Here is a 17,862-nt window from a genome sequence, read left to right as displayed (position 1 = left end):
CCCTATGTATTATAGTAATACAGTTGATAAGTTTCACTAGCCCTCACAGAAGCTTTGGCTAGTGCCCTATGTATTATAGTAATACAGTTGATTCCACTAGCCCTCACAGAAGATTTGGCTAGTGCCCTATGTATTATAGTAATACAGTTGATAAGTTTCACTAGCCCTCACAGAAGCTTTGGCTAGTGCCCTATGTATTATAGTAATACAGTTGATTCCACTAGCCCTCACAGAAGCTTTGGCTAGTGCCCCTATGTATTATAGTAATACAGTTGATAATTTTCACTAGCCCTCACAGAAGCTTTGGCTAGTGCCCCTATGTATTATAGTAATACAGTTGATAATTTTCACTAGCCCTCACAGAAGTTTTGATAATTTTCACTAGCCCTCACAGAAGTTTCACTAGCCCTCACAGAAGTTTTGATAATTTTCACTAGCCCAGACCACAGATTCACTGGCCGGGACCGAGGGCTAGTGGATAAATTTGTCGAACCCTGATATTTAAAAAAACCCACAACTATAAATGATGACAGACAACTTTAACACCATCATTTTTACTTCGTTTGTAACAAATATAACATATCCATTGTTAATTATTTTAAATTTTATACATTGAAACCTGTCAAAACCAGACCCTCTGTAAACTGTAATTCTCTTAAAACTGGAAGTGGGTTTTTTTTGCAGTCCCTTTTAAAATATAAATATATAGAACAAAATGTCTCTAAACCAAATACCCCTTACAACTAAACCCACCATGACTGGTGTATCAAAGGTGTCGTGACATGTGCTATCCAGTCTGTGGGATAGTGCATATAAAAGATCCATTGCTACTAATGAAAAAATGTAGCGGGATTCCACTCTATGACTGTGTCAAAAATGATCATATGTTTGACATCCAATGGCCAATGTGCTCTAGTGGTGTCGTTAAACAAAACAAACTTTACAACCAAACCTTTTACTTGGCCCTGTGAATGTCTGGTTTAGAGGGGTTTCATTATATGTGGGGGGGTGTTCATTTTTAGTTGACATAAACATTAAATTTCCTGGATGGTGGGTATACAAAAAAATAAACGTGCCTCTTCCACATGATTCATTCTGGAACAGCCATAAAAAGTGAAATACTGAGCAATCATACATTCAGTAACCACCATCTTTAATTTTCAGGGTAGACAACTTCAACAGCATGATTTTACGTCTCAGATTTTCTCTCTTGGTTTCTGTCCCACTGGGGAGTGGCTAGCAGTTGGGTGAGTAAAACTTTGGCTGCTTCGTGTATCTTTGTGGTCCACCATTTTGGAAACTATTTTCTACACTACAGTTTAGTAAAGACATTTTTCTTTTATTCTGCATTTATTGTGGTTTGTTTCTGCAAATATTTGTTTGGTGTGTTTAATTACATTGTTTAATTACATAGCTATATAGCAAATGTGGGTTTTTTTTATTACCAACAAAGGTTATTTTATGTAGAATTTCTGAAGAACAAAACCACATAAAGGCATAGAGGGGTTATGGTGTGGAGGATGGGTGGCTAAGTACAAGTTTGATGGATATCTCTTGGCTGTTACTTTTGCTTGCCCAATTTGCATTTTGAATATTATCAAAATATTATATTACTTTCAGTGTTGTAATCTATACTAGACATAGTTTGGAATTGCTTCTAAAGTTACAACTTCTCAAACTATTTGTTTGGGATTTTTTTCTAAATTGTCCATGATCATCTTTTTCTTTTTTTTATAGACGTCTTGATTGTTTGTGTGGCTAACATTGTAGACAGCAGGGGCGTAGCGTGATCTGGACCTGGTGGGGGGGGGGGGGGGTGGGGGGGGTTCAAATATGAACCAAGTGGACCCTTTTTCTATTTTGTTTTTGCACCAATAGAAACTCCATATGTATAAACCTGTATGTTTTTGCTCTGAAAGCGGACCCCTCGAACAAACACATCCCCCCCAGCCTACACCCCTGGACAGTCGGATTCTATGCAGATCAGTTCTATAGATTCAATACTTTATGTTTTTATTTATAAAATTTTGTGAAATGGTTGCAATTTTAGAAAATATTATATATTATATGCTATAAAATCTTAAATTTATTTATTTTCAAACAAACATGATTATAATTTATTTTCTCTTTAATCGAGATTTGTGAATAATAATTTAGATTTATTATATTATTATGCTTTAATCATCAGCTAAATGAGTCCGGATCTAGCTCAACCGATAGAGAGCTCACCTGAGGTGCTTGCATCGTAGGATCGAATCACCTCAGTGGACCCATTCTCTGGTTGGAGTTTCTTCCTGTCTCAACTGGTATTTGAAAGCCTGTGGTAAAAGTGCATATAAAAGATCCCTTGCTGCTGATGGAAAACTACAGCAGGTTTCTTCTGAGAATACATTTCAAAAATTACCAAATGTTTGACACTGAAGAGCCAATGATTAATAAAGCAATGTGCTCTAGTGTCCTTAAATAAAACAACTTTAATCATCAACTATTTTCTGTTTCTATCACAGCATGGAAGAGGCGGAATGTAGCCCAGTAGTAAGTGCATGCTTGATGCATGGTCGGTTTGGGATCGATCCCCGTCGGTGGGCCCATTGGCTATTTCTCACTCCAGCCAGTGCACCACGACTGGTACATCAAAGGCTGTGGTATTTGCTATCCTGTCTGTGTGATGGTGCACATAAACGATCCCTTGCTGCTAATTGAAAAGAGTAGCCCATGAAGTGGCGACAGTGGGTTTCCTCCTTCAATATTTGTGTGGTCCTTAACCATATGTGCGATACTATATATCCGTAAATAAAATGTGTTGAGTGCATCATTAAATAAAACATTTTCTTCTGTCTGTGACAGCATGGAGAGTAGCAATGTTGAGGTGCTGCACCAGAGCAAGCCCGACAAGTACCAGCTGCACCTCCACGAGAGCTGCGTCCTGTCGCTCAAGTTCGCCTACTGTGGCAAGTGGTTCATCAGCACAGGGAAAGACAATTTGCTCAATGCCTGGAGGACGCCGTACGGAGCCAGCATCTTTCAGGTGAGGCGCAGTTTCGTAGCTTTAACAATAAAGAGTTCAAATTTCACAAAAACAATAGAGATAAGAAATTGTTACTGAGCCAGCATCTTCCAGGTGAGACTCAGTTTTGTATCTTTAACAATAAAGAGTTCAAATTTCACAAAAACAATAGAGATAAGAAATTGTTACTGAGCCAGCATCTTCCAGGTGAGACTCAGTTTCATATCTTTAACAATAAAGAGTTCAGTTTTTACTAAAAGAAAGAGAGGTAAAGTTTGGCTGTTGCAAATTATTATGGAGACAGCATCTTCCAGGTGAGACTCAGTTTCGTATCTCTAACAGTAAAGAGTTCAGTTTTCACTAAATATCCTCAAGTAACCATGAACTAGCAAATTTCACAAAAACAATAGAGATAAAGAAATTATTATTGAACCAGCATGTTCCAGGTGAGACTCAGTTTCGTTCCTTTAACAATAAAGAGTTCAGTTTTCACTTAAAAAAGAGAGGTAAAGTTGGCTTTTACAAATTATTACAAAGGCAGCATCTTCCAGATGAGGCTTAGTTTCGTATCTCTAACAGTAAAGAGTTCAGTTTTCACTAAATATCCTCAAGTAACCATGAACAGCCTATTAACAGGAAATGGTTTCTGCACATGCACATTGTAATGTACAATTGATTTGATGAAATAATGTTTTACCTTGTTCACTTTGTCAGAATCAACCAACAAATGTTAATATCCATGCCATTTTCTGTTGTGAAGAGATTAAATGCATGTTGTAGTCTAATATTGACATTCTTCAACTACTCCCATAAGCTGGGCTATTGTTTTTCAAGAGTGACGCATGTCACGTGACATCACCAAAACTTTTACACAATGAATCTGCAAAGCAAATGAAACTTTGACAGTGACAGCGGTATAGAATTGTTGTTTATGTAGGTTTGTTTAATATTACACGCCATTTAATATAGTGCGCACAGTGCAACATGGCAGTCATGTATACATTTCCTTATGTATAAAACTATTTTGAATGTCTGCTTGTCTTTTCCTTATTTGTGCATTTTGTTTTTGGGAAGGTTTTCTTAATTCAACAAAAGTATTTTGATGTCAGGGTCCAGTCGTATGCAGATTCCTTAAAAACAAGTAATATTTAAATAGACCGGTTTATGGGACAGCCAGGTTCACGTTTTTTCACGATATAGAGGTAAAGTTTGACAGTTACCAATTATTAAGCAGTCAGCAACTTCCAGGTGAGACTTGGTTTTGTACCTTTAACAGTGAAGAGTTCATTTTAAAAAAACAAAAAAACAGAGGTAAAGTTTGGCTATTACAAATTATTACAGAGCCAGCATCTTCCAGGTGAGACTCAGTTTCGTACTTTTGACAATAAAGACTTCAGTTTTCGCTAAAAATTAAATGTACAGTTGTGCTATTACAAATTATTACAGAGCCAGCATCTTCCAGTTGAGACACAGTTTCATACTTTTAACAATTGGGGAGTTCAGTTTTCATTAAAATATTAGAGGTCAAGTTCGGGTGTTACAAATTATCACAGACCAGCATCTTTCAGGTGAGGTTCAGTTTCGTACCTTTAATAATGAAGAGTTTTAGTTTTCACCAAAAAATCAGTTTGACTATTACACATTTTTACGAAGCCAACATTTTCCAACATCACAATTTTGAATTAATTAGTCACTTAGCAAACTGTAAACAAAAAAATTATGAACAAAAAATAGTTAGATTCTAGTAGTAGAGTTTCTTGCCAAATAAGGCCTGAGTGAAACTGAACTACAACTCCTTATACTTAGCCTTTGAGAAGGACATGAATTTAACCTAAAAGTGTTTCTGTTTATTTCAGTCAAAGGAATCTTCATCTGTGTTGAGTTGTGACATCTCCGCTGATGACAAGTACATTGTAACAGGTTCGGGGGACAAAAAGGCGACACTTTATGAAGTTATCTTCTGATCCACAGAAAACATTCTGTGAAAACAAAAAGAGTCTAAAATAGAAAATATTGGATGGACCCACCAACATATAACTACAGCAGTTCAGAAATTCTGGAATGTTACTGTTAATAAATTCCAGCGGATTTATTATAATTCTTGGAAACAATCGATGGTGAACAAGTACTATTCCAGGTCTTACTGTCGCGTACCACTGAGCATCGTCTCACCATTTGTCAATTCTCATTGGCTCAGTCAACCCATGTGACCATTTATGTTAACAATGATGGGATGTGTTGCTTACTGTTGTGACTAGTGGAGCATTAAAAGTTCTGTAATTTTCATTTTGACAGCCTATTTTTGATTTGAGTGCAATTTTGTCCATGCCTTCTGGTGTCATATAATATATCATGGAAAAATAGCAGCATTTGTAACATTTTGACCAATGAAAAAGAGAGTTCTATCAGTGGTTGTGATTGGCTAGTTTCCCAGAAGATTACTCTATAATCTTCTATACTACTGGAAGAGACTCTGAAGGAAAAAATATGTTAAATGTCTTCTAATGGAAACTGATGCATATTTACAGTTATCCTCTTTGTCTAGTAACCTAATGAAAATGTGGCAGCCGGGTAACATGTTATTATTGTTCTCAAAATGGATCTTGAACATGTAGCCTTGCTAGAATATTCCATGATGTCATGATCATTCTCCAAATGGATGTTGGATATGTAGCCTTGTAAGGAATATTCTTTTGATATTTTTGTGTTGTATTGAGACAAATTCCATTTAATAAGATGAGTTTTGTGTTTGTTTAACAGTGAAAAACAGCATTAAAAGATACTAAGACACACACACCAAAAAAAGAAAATCAAGAAAAACATGTTCTGTGGAGATGCCAAAGAACTGGATGTTCTTGTTCAGGGTTTTTTTGTTGTTGAATTGTGTGTGAATTGTGACAGAACGCATAATGATGCAGCTAGGTCAAAATTGTTCCATGGTTTCTTTGACAGGGCAGGGGTGTTGTCTTTTGACAGGAATTTAGTTTCAATATTGATTTAGCTTTTGGTGTTAGTATGTGAAAAATGAAAACTGTGTATGTCAGGTATAATTACCATTGTATTGAAAGCAATTTGCAGGATCAATAAAAACTCTGTGGTCATAACAGGCCATGATAAACTGTACAATGAGTTCATTCTACTCTGGTCAGTCTTGCACCATGGCTCATTCTAGAGTTCTGTGTAGTCAGTGGGGAGCCCGAAACAATTGTACATGGACAGGTTAGTCAACCATTTCCTGCATGTTTTTATCCAGTAATGACTGGAGAATACACAGCCTTTGAGTCTCAAACAATTGTACATGGACAGGTTAGTCAATCATTTGCTGCATGTTTTTATCCAGCAATGACTCGAGAATGCACAGCCTTTGAGTTCTTTGAATAGATCTGAGAAAAGGGTGGTTTATTCTGTATTATTTTGTAGGAATATTTCTCACTGAATATATAGATTATTCCTAGAGTAATGTGTAGGGACTGACCAACACCAAAACATTACAATCTAGAACATTGCAGTCAACTTTTAAAACACTGTAGTCAACTCTAGAACATGGCAGTCAACTATTAAACATTGCAGTCAACTCTTAAACACAGCAGTCAACTTTAAAATACTGCAGTTAACTCTAGAGTACTGAAGCCAATGCAAGAACATTGCATTGCAGACTGTAGCTGATGCTAGAATACTGCAACCAACACTAGAACACTGAAAGTTGAATCTAGAACACTGCAGTTAACTCTAGAACACTGCAGCCAACCCAAAAGCACTGTTGTCAACTCTAGAAAACTGCAGCTAACTCGGAAATAATGCAGTCAAATCTAAAAAAAGTGCAGAACACTGCAGCCAATTCTAAAACATTGCAGCTAACTCTGAAACACTGCAACCAAGTCTAAAACATTGCAGCTAACTCTGAGATACTGCAACCAAGTCTAAAAAATTGCAGCTAACTCTGAAACACTGCAACCAAGTCTAAAACATTGCAGCTAACTCTGAAACACTGCAACCAAGTCTAAAACATTGCAGCTAACTCTGAAACACTGCAACCAAGTCTAAAACATTGCAGCTAACTCTGAAACACTGCAACCAAGTCTAAAACATTGCAGCTAACTCTGAGATACTGCAACCAAGTCTAAAACATTGCAGCTAACTCTGAAACACTGCAGTAAAATCTAAAACATTGCAGCTAACTCTGAAATACTGCAACCAAGTCTAAAACATTGCAGCAAACTCTGAAACACTGCAATCAAATCTAAAACATTGCAGCTAACTCTGAAACACTGCAGCCAATGCTGGAACACTGAAGGCAACTCTAAAACACTCCATCTTTCTTAGAACGTACCAGTACCTACTTCCACCACATCTGGCTCTTTGTTTTTGAATGTTGCACCATTCAGTAAGTCTCAAGTCTAGCACCATATAAACTCTGGGACAAAATTAAAGAATGTTTAAGTTATCTTAACTGCCTGAGTTTAGACTATTTAAAAAAAAAAGATTTCAGAAGCATATATATGGTGATGTTTGATAGTGGACCATTTACCTTGCCATGTGTATTCCATTGAAGGCTGATCTCAAATACTGGAATCATTATGTGTATCATACATTGACCTGCATCTACTGGACTTCAGAAAGGACATTCTTGTCTGAATGATATATAAATATATATATGTATATAATATGTAGAAATCACATGAACGGTACATTCTGGGTAGATCTTCATTGTATTGTATGTGAACATTTCTTCTTCGTTTGTTTTTGCTTGCATGGATATATATATATATATATATATATATATATATATATATATATATATATATATATATATATATATATATATATATATATGAATGAAGTTGTATGTCCATATGAATGTGTTTATGGCAAGTGAGAATGAGTGGGTGTATTTTCAAACAGCTTTATTCATGCAAAATTCGTGGGTACATAATTAATATTTGCTGACAGTTTTTACGTTTTCGGCTTAGCTGATTGGCCAGCTGTATCTGTATGATACCACTTAGCTGATTGGTTAATTGTATTTTTATATGGTACAGCTGAGCTAATAGTCAGTTTTTGCATAATGCATCATAGTTGATTGGTCAGATGTATATTTGAATACTACAGCTGAGCTGAGCTGATTGGTCAGTGTTTTTTATTGTATGGTGTAGCTCAGCTGATTGGTCAGTTGTATCTTTGCATGATACATCATAGCTGATTGGTCAGCTGTACGATACAGCATGGTTGATTGGTTAGCTGTCACCACTGTTGTTCATGAATTGTGTGCCATTTTGCATCAGGATATGCCATCACTGGTTTAAAGCCTAGACGTAATGTAGCCATTTTGTTTTAATCAGTTTCAACCACAGCAGGTTTTGGATTTAGATGGTGATTAACAATTGGGAGGATCTCATCGTATCTGCTCAACAAAATTAGTTAAGGACCAGTATATATTTTCAGCATTTATCTTTAAATATGGTATAAAATAAATAAAAAAAACATTCGCTAACCTAAAGAAATGTAACAATGACCATATGCTTGACGTCCAATAGCCGATGATAAGATATAAATCAACAAACTTTACTAAATAATTTTGGGTCTGGGCTAGTGGAAATTATTAACTGTCTTACTACATGTATAATATATATGGCTCTAGACAAAGCTTTTGTGAGGCTAGTGAGTTTCTCAAACATTTGTCAAATACTGATTGTACGGTATCGACATTGTGAGATGTCCATTTGTTTACATGTGTGTGTATTTCATTCTTCTCTACAATGTAATCCTACAGTTTATGAGAATAAACTTCACTGACACTGTCAACACATTCATTCTCATTGTCTTAAAATTAATGATTTAAACAACAATTTTAGAGCAAACAAAATGATAAGTACCAAGCCAAATTAATATTTCGGTAAAACGTTTAATAAAAGTGTACTCTGTGCAATATTTATGCATGCATAACAGTAGAATTTTACTGCAGCCATGTTTAGAAGTCGCTGATCAAAACTTGCTGAAACAGAATGACACTAGCAAAGAATTATCAAAAGGTCTACTGGCCCTTAACTAATATTGTTGAGTCTATTTTCTTTCGACCAAGATGAGAATTGGTAGTGGTTCATGACATCATCGGTGAAACCGATTGACAATTTCAACCACCTGAGATTTAAGCGCAACCCTTCATGGCCCTTCAAGCTCTGACATAATTAGGCATTCTTTCAGGAGGGTAGATGTATTTTGTTCCAGGTCTTTATTTTCTTTATCACCTTGATCTAGTGGTGTGAAGAACAGGTCTTGATGGAACTTGGAAAAACACTTTCAAGACGAGTAACGGGGACATTTAGCAATTTCAGTATGATCATTTGGTCTTCCTTCCTTTCTTCTTTCTTTTCTTTTCTTCGTATTCAGTGATAATTAAAACCCCTATCTCATTTAAATACCCAGCATATTGCCTTTGTAAAATATTAGATCCTTCTGAACTTTGGGACGCTCCGGCACTTCTGAAGTTGATCTTCCAGAAGGCCAGCATCGAGTGCAGTCGTCAATCATTTTGGTATCCTTGCCCTGCTGTGGTATCTACTGCTACGACGATGGCTTCGAGTAAATCTGTGATAGTGTGTCGTGGTTTTCTTCTCACCGTTACATTTACTGTTACATGTATAGACGACAGACGCGTAGGACACTCACTATAGGCTCTGGTTACCATTCTGTGGTGTTCTACTTCATTAATAAAAAAAAGTAACATTATTGTCAGAAATGCAGTGTTGTGTTTTCTGTTGCATCGTTTATAATGATCAATGTGCTTTAGTGGTGTCTGTGGGAAAGTACATATAAAAGATTTCTTGCTGCATTAGGAAAATGTAACGGGTTTCCTCTGTTCACAACCAAATGTTTGACATCCAATAGCCGATGATTAACTAATCAATGTGCTTTAGTGGTGTCTGTGGGAAAGTACATATAAAAGATTCCTTGCTGCATTAGGAAAATGTAACGGGTTTCCTCTGTTCACAACCAAATGTTTGACATCCAATAGCCGATGATTAACTAATCAATGTGCTTTAGTGGTGTCGTTAAACAAAACAATACACATTTATCATGGTCTTGCCAAGTGAAAGCCTGTTTAGTGGTATAGAATGAATGAATGAATGAATGAATGAATGAATGAATGAATATTTAACGACACTTCAGCACGAAAAATGCATCGGCTATTGGGTCTTAAACTATGGTAATTCGAAACATGATTGTTGTATAGTACCATTAAAATTAACCTCGTTGGGACGCATTCTCTGTGCCCCACGACTAATATATATCAACGGCTGTGGTATATGCGGTCTGTGGGAAAGTGAATTTAACAATTCTTTGCTGCTAATGGAAAAAAGTATAGAGGGTTTCCTTTATGACTGTGTTAAAAAATAACAAATGCTTGGCATCCAATAGCCAATTATCAATAAATCAGTGTGCTCTAGTGGTGTCGTTAAACAAAACAAACTTTAACCGTTAAAATCAGATCTTACGGCTCATTACGCTTTTCAGATCTGACCGAAGACGTATAAATTCTATATCCAGATGACCTTTCATTTAACCAATAAGAAAGTCACAGGCATACACTAACCAGCAACTTAATGCATTGGGAAATTACCGATAGCCAATGATTAATTAATCAATGGTCTCTAGTGGTGTCGTTAAAAAAATCAAACGTCTGGGAGAAATGGCTACTTATAACAAATGAATAACTTTCTGTGTTCAAGAAGAAGTCACGTTTCGTTTAACGATGCACACTTTGCGTTCAGCGACATCCAGCAATGCTAACGTTCGCAGGTGATCCAAGTGGTTGCTTATATGTGGTTTAACACGAGACACACAGACCATACTAGCTAGCTTTTTCCTGTTCTATTTGGCTGAACTCGACCCTGAACATCATACAGTAGGTTTTGTCGTAAGAGGTCTCTAGAGATTTAATAGTTCCTTAGCCACTAGTAATTGCTAGGTATGTAATATCTGGTTCCCAACCTATGACTTAAACACTTGATGTATCAAATTCAAATGTGTAACAGTAAACCTGTTATACGGTTTAAAACGACAAAACACCGAAATATTAAGTCTGCCAAGTTGGATTCATTTGTGGGTGGATGCAGTTTATGCTCCTTGATGAAACTTAAACTCTGATATGCAGTGCTGTATATGATAATGGATTTGCTTTAACTTACAGATCTAGATGAGATAAGAAATAATTGTTTAACAACACCTTGGCGTATTTTAGCTATATACTATTTTGTGTCCAATCTGAAAGACAAAACCGTTATGCTTGATCAAAGCCGTATCTCTGCACAATGCAGAGTTGAATGGGTATTTGGCAAAATAGTGATTGATTATGTGAGCCTTTAGCTAGTGCCTCGTCTGTAGGACAGCCACTCACGAGGAGATCCTTTACTGCAGATCTCATCCTCCTTGCCCCACCACAAAGAGGACTGCCACTCGTGTACATTGATACCATCATATGAAAACTTGATGATTATAATTGTTAAATTAATTACTTTTTAAAATTGTTGTATCTACTACTTATTGGGCTTGCACAGTTGCGATTTTTAAATTGTATACGATATTGCTTTTTTTCCGTTTTACTTTTAACTGCTTTGCAAATCAAGACGAATTTGTATTTGCATCCCTTGAACTCGTGTACAGAGATACGATTTTGTAATTGCATACGATATTGGTTTTGTCGTTGTATGATCACCGAATCTGTGGTCTTTGTCTACTCCGTCAACAGTCAATTATTTGCATGGATTATACAGAGAGTCTGGAAATAGCGTCTAAATATTTGTTGTAATATGACTTGCAGCAAGTCCAGAATAAATCTACAAATATTTGCCCAGCAAATGACAAGAGTTATTTAGCCCTAAGTAAATCGTGGATTGTTTGACGCTCGGGTATTCCCGCCAGTTTAGAGATTGACACGTCTATCAGCCATTGTAGACATTTCCAATCAATACAAGCATGCGCAAAGGTCACTTCCTCCAGGCGATATATTTGCTGACCAGACAGCGTAATTCCGCCATACTTGTCATGAAGTAATATTCGCAACAAACTGCGTAGGTCAGTTGGATATCGATTTAGGCCGTGCCACAAAGAATCATTATGATGGGGCATGTAGGGGATGTGAGCCGACACAAAATGCGTAGGTCAGTTGGATATCGATTTAGGCCGTGCCACAAAGAATCATTATGATGGGGCATGTAGGGGATGTGAGCCGACACAAAATGCGTAGGTCAGTTGGATATCGATTTAGGCCGTGCCACAAAGAATCATTATGATGGGGCATGTAGGGGATGTGAGCCGACACAAAATGCGTAGTTCAGTTGGATATCGATTTAGGCCGTGCCACAAAAAAATCATTATGTTGGGGCATGTAGGGGATGTGAGCCGACACAAAATGCGTAGGTCAGTTGGATATCGATTTAGGCCGTGCCACAAAAAATCATTATGATGGGGCATGTAGGGGATGTGAGCCGACACAAAATGCGTAGTTCAGTTGGATATCGACTTATGCCGTGCCACAAAGAATCATTATGATGGGGCAGGTAGGGGATGTGAGCCGACACAAAATGCGTAGTTCAGTTGGATATCGATTTAGGCCGTGCCACAAAGAATCATAATGATGGGTGTTGAGGCCCATTTTGTAATAAACGACCCATTTTGTAATATGTACCCATTTTGTAATATGTACCCATTTTGTAATAAAAAACGACCCATTCTGTAATAAACGTAGGTACCCATTTTGTAATAAAATCGGACCCATTTTGTAATAAAATCGGACCCATTTTGTAATAATAAATAGGTGCCCATTTTGTAATAAAAAAATGCCCATTCTGTAATAAAGGCTTAAAACGTCAGATTACAACATAGGTGTAGGCCTTTGTTTAATATATACAAAGTGAAATAATATTAAACTTTGTGTTTAGATTTATTTCGATGGTCGATGGTTCGCCTGGGATACGAAATTTCTAACGCTAACCCCCTAAATATACATTGTTTTCTTGTTCCAACCAGTGCTATTCGGTTGGGGTATGAAGAACCAAGTATGTTCTACAGCTGTGTATCAAAAATAGTAGCTTGTGTGGGTAGTCTGTATCATAATTATCGGAACAGCAACAGCGGATTAAAATACTTTGTGATGTTAAAGAAGCATACATTAAAGATTTAATTAATATTGATAAGTATATTAGTTTGGCATAAAAATTATAAGTTAAGGCACTCTCTTGTCTAAAAGCATACTAGTTGTCACTTTTCTTTTATACTGTTTGTGAATGTAATACATTTATGCATGTAGGTAACATTTAGTTTATATATTTCATTGTATTATTACCTAACATGAACACCAAAAGCGTGTAATTGATGAATATAATAATTGAATTCTCTTGTGCGTTTATACATACTCTGTATATATGCTGTGCTGATAAGCTTACAGCTTAAAGCAATAAAATAATTGAATTGAAACACATATACATTTAAAACAGGAGATGATTATTTTGTCGTGCATTGATTATACTCTCCGTATGGATGACAATTTGGATCCTAGCTAAAATAATACAAAGGTGAATGAATACATATACACAATCCAATGAATGCATATGTAAGCTGCACATTTGTCTACCCCAGCCTTTGAATTCTCCTTAATTTGCATCAGTTTACTTTTAACTAAATGTTGTTTATTCGTACAATAGATTACACATCAATTTTCTTTTTTCAGATCCTTTGATAAAGTAGCCGCTAAAGCGGCAAGTTGAAAACATAATATTTTGATGTTCCTTTCTGAACATGTTGATTGAAGGACGGTTTCTTTTGAAAACGCGAGCACACCAGGATGAAAGACAACAAATATTGAAACCTAATTTCTTTGTACTTGATTATTTCTTTTCATTTGTTTTAGGATTCGTCGTCATTGTAAACATGTTAACTTGGTTGGAGTCGGGGGTGGGGGGGTGGGGGGGGATGGGGGGGTGGGGGGGGGGGGGGTGGGGGGGGGAGGTGTAGCGGTTGACATCAAACGCGTTTTGTTTTTCAAGACTGGGTGTAGTTCAGATGACAGAAGCAGATGGTACAGTGTCTGGTTGGTTGTTTCCGCGTTATATTTTGGAAAATTTATCATAAACGATATATTTTGGAAATGATCGAATTTCTTACATTTTTAAATTCAATATACTGGTGGTTACGATCACTAATCATTATTCTATCTCGGCAGTCCTCTAACGACATCCTGCTTCTGCATAATAATAATGTTAGAATAAGTTGTATTGGGAAAAGAAAATTATAAATTTTACGCAACCAAACGGACGCTCTCTCTCTCTCTTTCTGTCTCTGTCTCTGTGTCTGTCTGTCTGTGTCTCTGTCTCTCTCTCGCTCTCCCCCCTCCCTCCTCCTCCTCTCTCTCTCTGTGTTTGTGTGTCTGTTGTTTTGTCTATCCGTGTGTGTTTCTGTGAATATATATTTTTGAAAACAGGTGTTTTTTTCCCACGATAATTTTCATTATTCAAGGAGAACTTTCCTTTGTTAGAAACGATAACAGTTTGGCTAACAACTTTCAGTTCTTTTTGCAATACAGGTCTGTCTGTCTGTTTCTCTCTCTCCCTCACTGTTTCTCTGTATGTCTCATTATATCTGTATCTCTGTCTGTTTTTCTCTCTGCTTGTCTGTCTGTCTGTCTGTCTGTCTCTCTGTCTCTCTCTCTCTCTCTCTCTCTCTCTCTCTCTCTCTCTCTCTCTCTCTCTCTCTCTCTATGTGTCTGTGTGTCCATCTTTGTATTTATCTGTGTGTGTCTCTGTGAATATATAGTTTTGAAAACAAGGGGTTTTTTCCTTGAAAAGGTTCAATATTCAAGGAGACTTTCAGTTCTTTTCAAAACATACGTTTATTTTTCAGTGAATTCATACATTAAGAATAATATTTTGTGTTGACTTCAGGAGGAAGTACCTGTACATGCTTATAATTTATGTAAAAAATAAACCGGTTTTGATACACAATGTTCCTTATCGAAATATTATTAGCACATTTATGAATTAACTTAAATAGTTCATATTGTCATGCATAAGGGATAGTTCATGTTCAGTTACTACGATTTAACATTTCCTGACACTTCTAGTGTCTCACATGGTATATTTATAATCTATGGGATCGTTCAATTAGTTGTGCAGCAATTTATTCAAATACATCAAATCTTATTCAAAATTCTGTAATATATTACACTGTATATATTTAAGATGTTCATATTTATGGGATTATTAGCAAATGTACATAGAAGTTTAGAAAGAAATATATATATATACCTAATACTGCCGGTAACCATAACAAAAGAAGAATAAGAATAAGAAAAGCAAGTGTGGGTAGTTATATTATATATATATATATATATATATATATATATATATATGCATTCAAGACCGCATTTGAGCACATAGTCAGGCGGCAAACTAAAGTACAGTGTAAGCGGTAAATCGGTTAATGGACAGTACCTGTACACAATAATTGTAGAATTAACTTCCAAAACCATCGGCTGAATGATCACATGTGTTTTATGTGTATTGTTCACTTTCTCGTGGTGGGTGGGGGATGGGGTAGGGCGGCTGGGGTGTGTGGGGAGGGAGTGTCAGTGGGAAATCACTTTTGACGGATACTAGTTTAAGTGTATTTCAGCTTAAGTAGTTGTTGATTAAACCCACTGTTTTCAATCAGCTGCTACGGCTTTTACAACACATTCATGTAGGTTACTTTCTCTTACACATATCTACACTTAGATTATAATGTAACAGTCGTGGCGTAATGGGAGGGGGGGGGGGGGGGGGGGGAGAAGGAACTGGTTGGAACGGCAAAAAGCCCAATTGATGTGTTCACCGAGGAGGTTCTATCCTGTTACCCAAGTCCCCCAGGCGAACGTTCAACCGATTAAGCTAGATCCCTCCCCGATCATGATAGATAATACCACACGATGGGTTACGAAAAACAGCAAGGATATTTTATATGCACTTTTCCATAGTCAGGATAGTACATACCAGGGCTTTTAGTATACCAGTTTTAGGGTACTGGTTGGAACAGACAAAAACCCCAATTTGTGTGTCCACAGAAGTTCGATCCTGCGACACAAGCACCTCAAGCGAGCGGTCTGGAGTAATGGATGAACGGAAAAACTGAATAGGTTCACTTACAGAATCAACCTTAAGACATATTCGTACCCCTGACGAACTCCCAACCACTGAAAAAAAATCTAAACACAAAGTTTAAAATTATTTCAATTTGTATATATTTAACATCTATGTCGTATTCTGACGTTTTAAACCTTTATTACAGAATGGGCATTTTTTTTATTACAAAATGGGTACCTATTTTTTATTACAAAATGGGTCCGATTTTATTACAAAATGGGTACCTACGTTTATTACAGAATGGGTAGTTTTTTATTACAAAATGGGTACTTATTACAAAATGGGTCGTTTTTTATTACAAAATGGGTACATATTACAAAATTGGTCGTTTATTACAAAATGGGCCTCAACAATGGGGCAGGTAGGGGATGTGAGCCGACACAAAATGCGTAGGTCAGTTGGATATCGATTAAGGCCGTGTCACAAAAAATCATTATGATGGGGCAGGTAGGGGATGTGAGCCGACACAAAATGCGTAGGTCAGTTGCATATCGATTTAGGCCGTGCCACAAAAAATCATTATGATGGGGCATGTAGGGGGTGTGAGCCGACACAAAATGCGTAGATCAGTTGGATATCGATTTAGGCCGTGCCACAAAGAATCATAATGATGGGGCAGGTAGGGGATGTGAGCCGACACAAAATGCGTAGGTCAGTTGGATATCGATTAAGGCCGTGCCACAAAGAATCATTATGATGGGGCATGTAGGGGATGTGAGCCGACACAAAATGCGTAGTTCAGTTGGATATCGATTTAGGCCGTGCCACAAAAAAATCATTATGTTGGGGCATGTAGGGGATGTCAGCCGACACAAAATGCGTAGGTCAGTTGGATATCGATTTAGGCCGTGCCACAAAAAATCATTATGATGGGGCATGTAGGGGATGTGAGCCGACACAAAATGCGTAGTTCAGTTGGATATCGACTTATGCCGTGCCACAAAGAATCATTATGATGGGGCAGGTAGGGGATGTGAGCCGACACAAAATGCGTAGTTCAGTTGGATATCGATTTAGGCCGTGCCACAAAGAATCATAATGATGGGGCAGGTAGGGGATGTGAGCCGACACAAAATGCGTAGGTCAGTTGGATATCGATTAAGGCCGTGTCACAAAAAATCATTATGATGGGGCAGGTAGGGGATGTGAGCCGACACAAAATGCGTAGGTCAGTTGCATATCGATTTAGGCCGTGCCACAAAAAATCATTATGATGGGGCATGTAGGGGGTGTGAGCCGACACAAAATGCGTAGATCAGTTGGATATCGATTTAGGCCGTGCCACAAAAAATCATTATGATGGGGCATGTAGGGGATGTGAGCCGACACAAAATGCGTAGGTCAGTTGGATATCGATTTAGGCCGTGCCACAAAGAATCATTATGATGGGGCAGGTAGGGGATGTGAGCCGACACAAAATGCGCGTCAGATATCGATTTAGGCCAGTTGGATGAGCCGACACAAAATGCGTCAGTTGGATATCGATTTAGGCCGTGCCACAAAGAAGCATTATGATGGGGCAGGTAGGGGATGTGAGCCGACACAAAATGCGTAGTTCAGTTGGATATCGACTTAGGCCGTGCCACAAAGAATCATTATGATGGGGCAGGTAGGGGATGTGAGCCGACACAAAATGCGTAGTTCAGTTGGATATCGACTTAGGCCGTGCCACAAAGAATCATT

At 37.3% G+C, this 17,862-nt stretch overlaps 1 protein-coding gene across 2 annotated transcripts in view; it reads left to right on the top strand.

The window, feature by feature from the left end:
- Positions 1 to 9,743, top strand: part of LOC121386220 (transducin-like enhancer protein 4) — a 96,861-nt gene extending 87,118 nt beyond the window's left edge. For both annotated transcript variants that reach the window (XM_041517062.1, XM_041517054.1), the window contains exons 20-22: positions 1,165 to 1,247; positions 2,848 to 3,028; positions 4,864 to 9,743. In XM_041517062.1, the coding sequence (XP_041372996.1) occupies positions 1,165 to 1,247; positions 2,848 to 3,028; positions 4,864 to 4,971 (372 nt within the window). In that variant the 3' untranslated portion in view covers positions 4,972 to 9,743. The remainder of the gene's footprint in view (positions 1 to 1,164; positions 1,248 to 2,847; positions 3,029 to 4,863) is intronic.
- Positions 9,744 to 17,862: the final 8,119 nt, after the last annotated feature.

This window comes from Gigantopelta aegis, chromosome 2, assembly GCF_016097555.1.
Source record: "Gigantopelta aegis isolate Gae_Host chromosome 2, Gae_host_genome, whole genome shotgun sequence".
In the NCBI taxonomy this organism is placed as follows: domain Eukaryota; kingdom Metazoa; phylum Mollusca; class Gastropoda; order Neomphalida; family Peltospiridae; genus Gigantopelta; species Gigantopelta aegis.
This window is presented reverse-complemented; position numbering and strand designations above follow the sequence as displayed.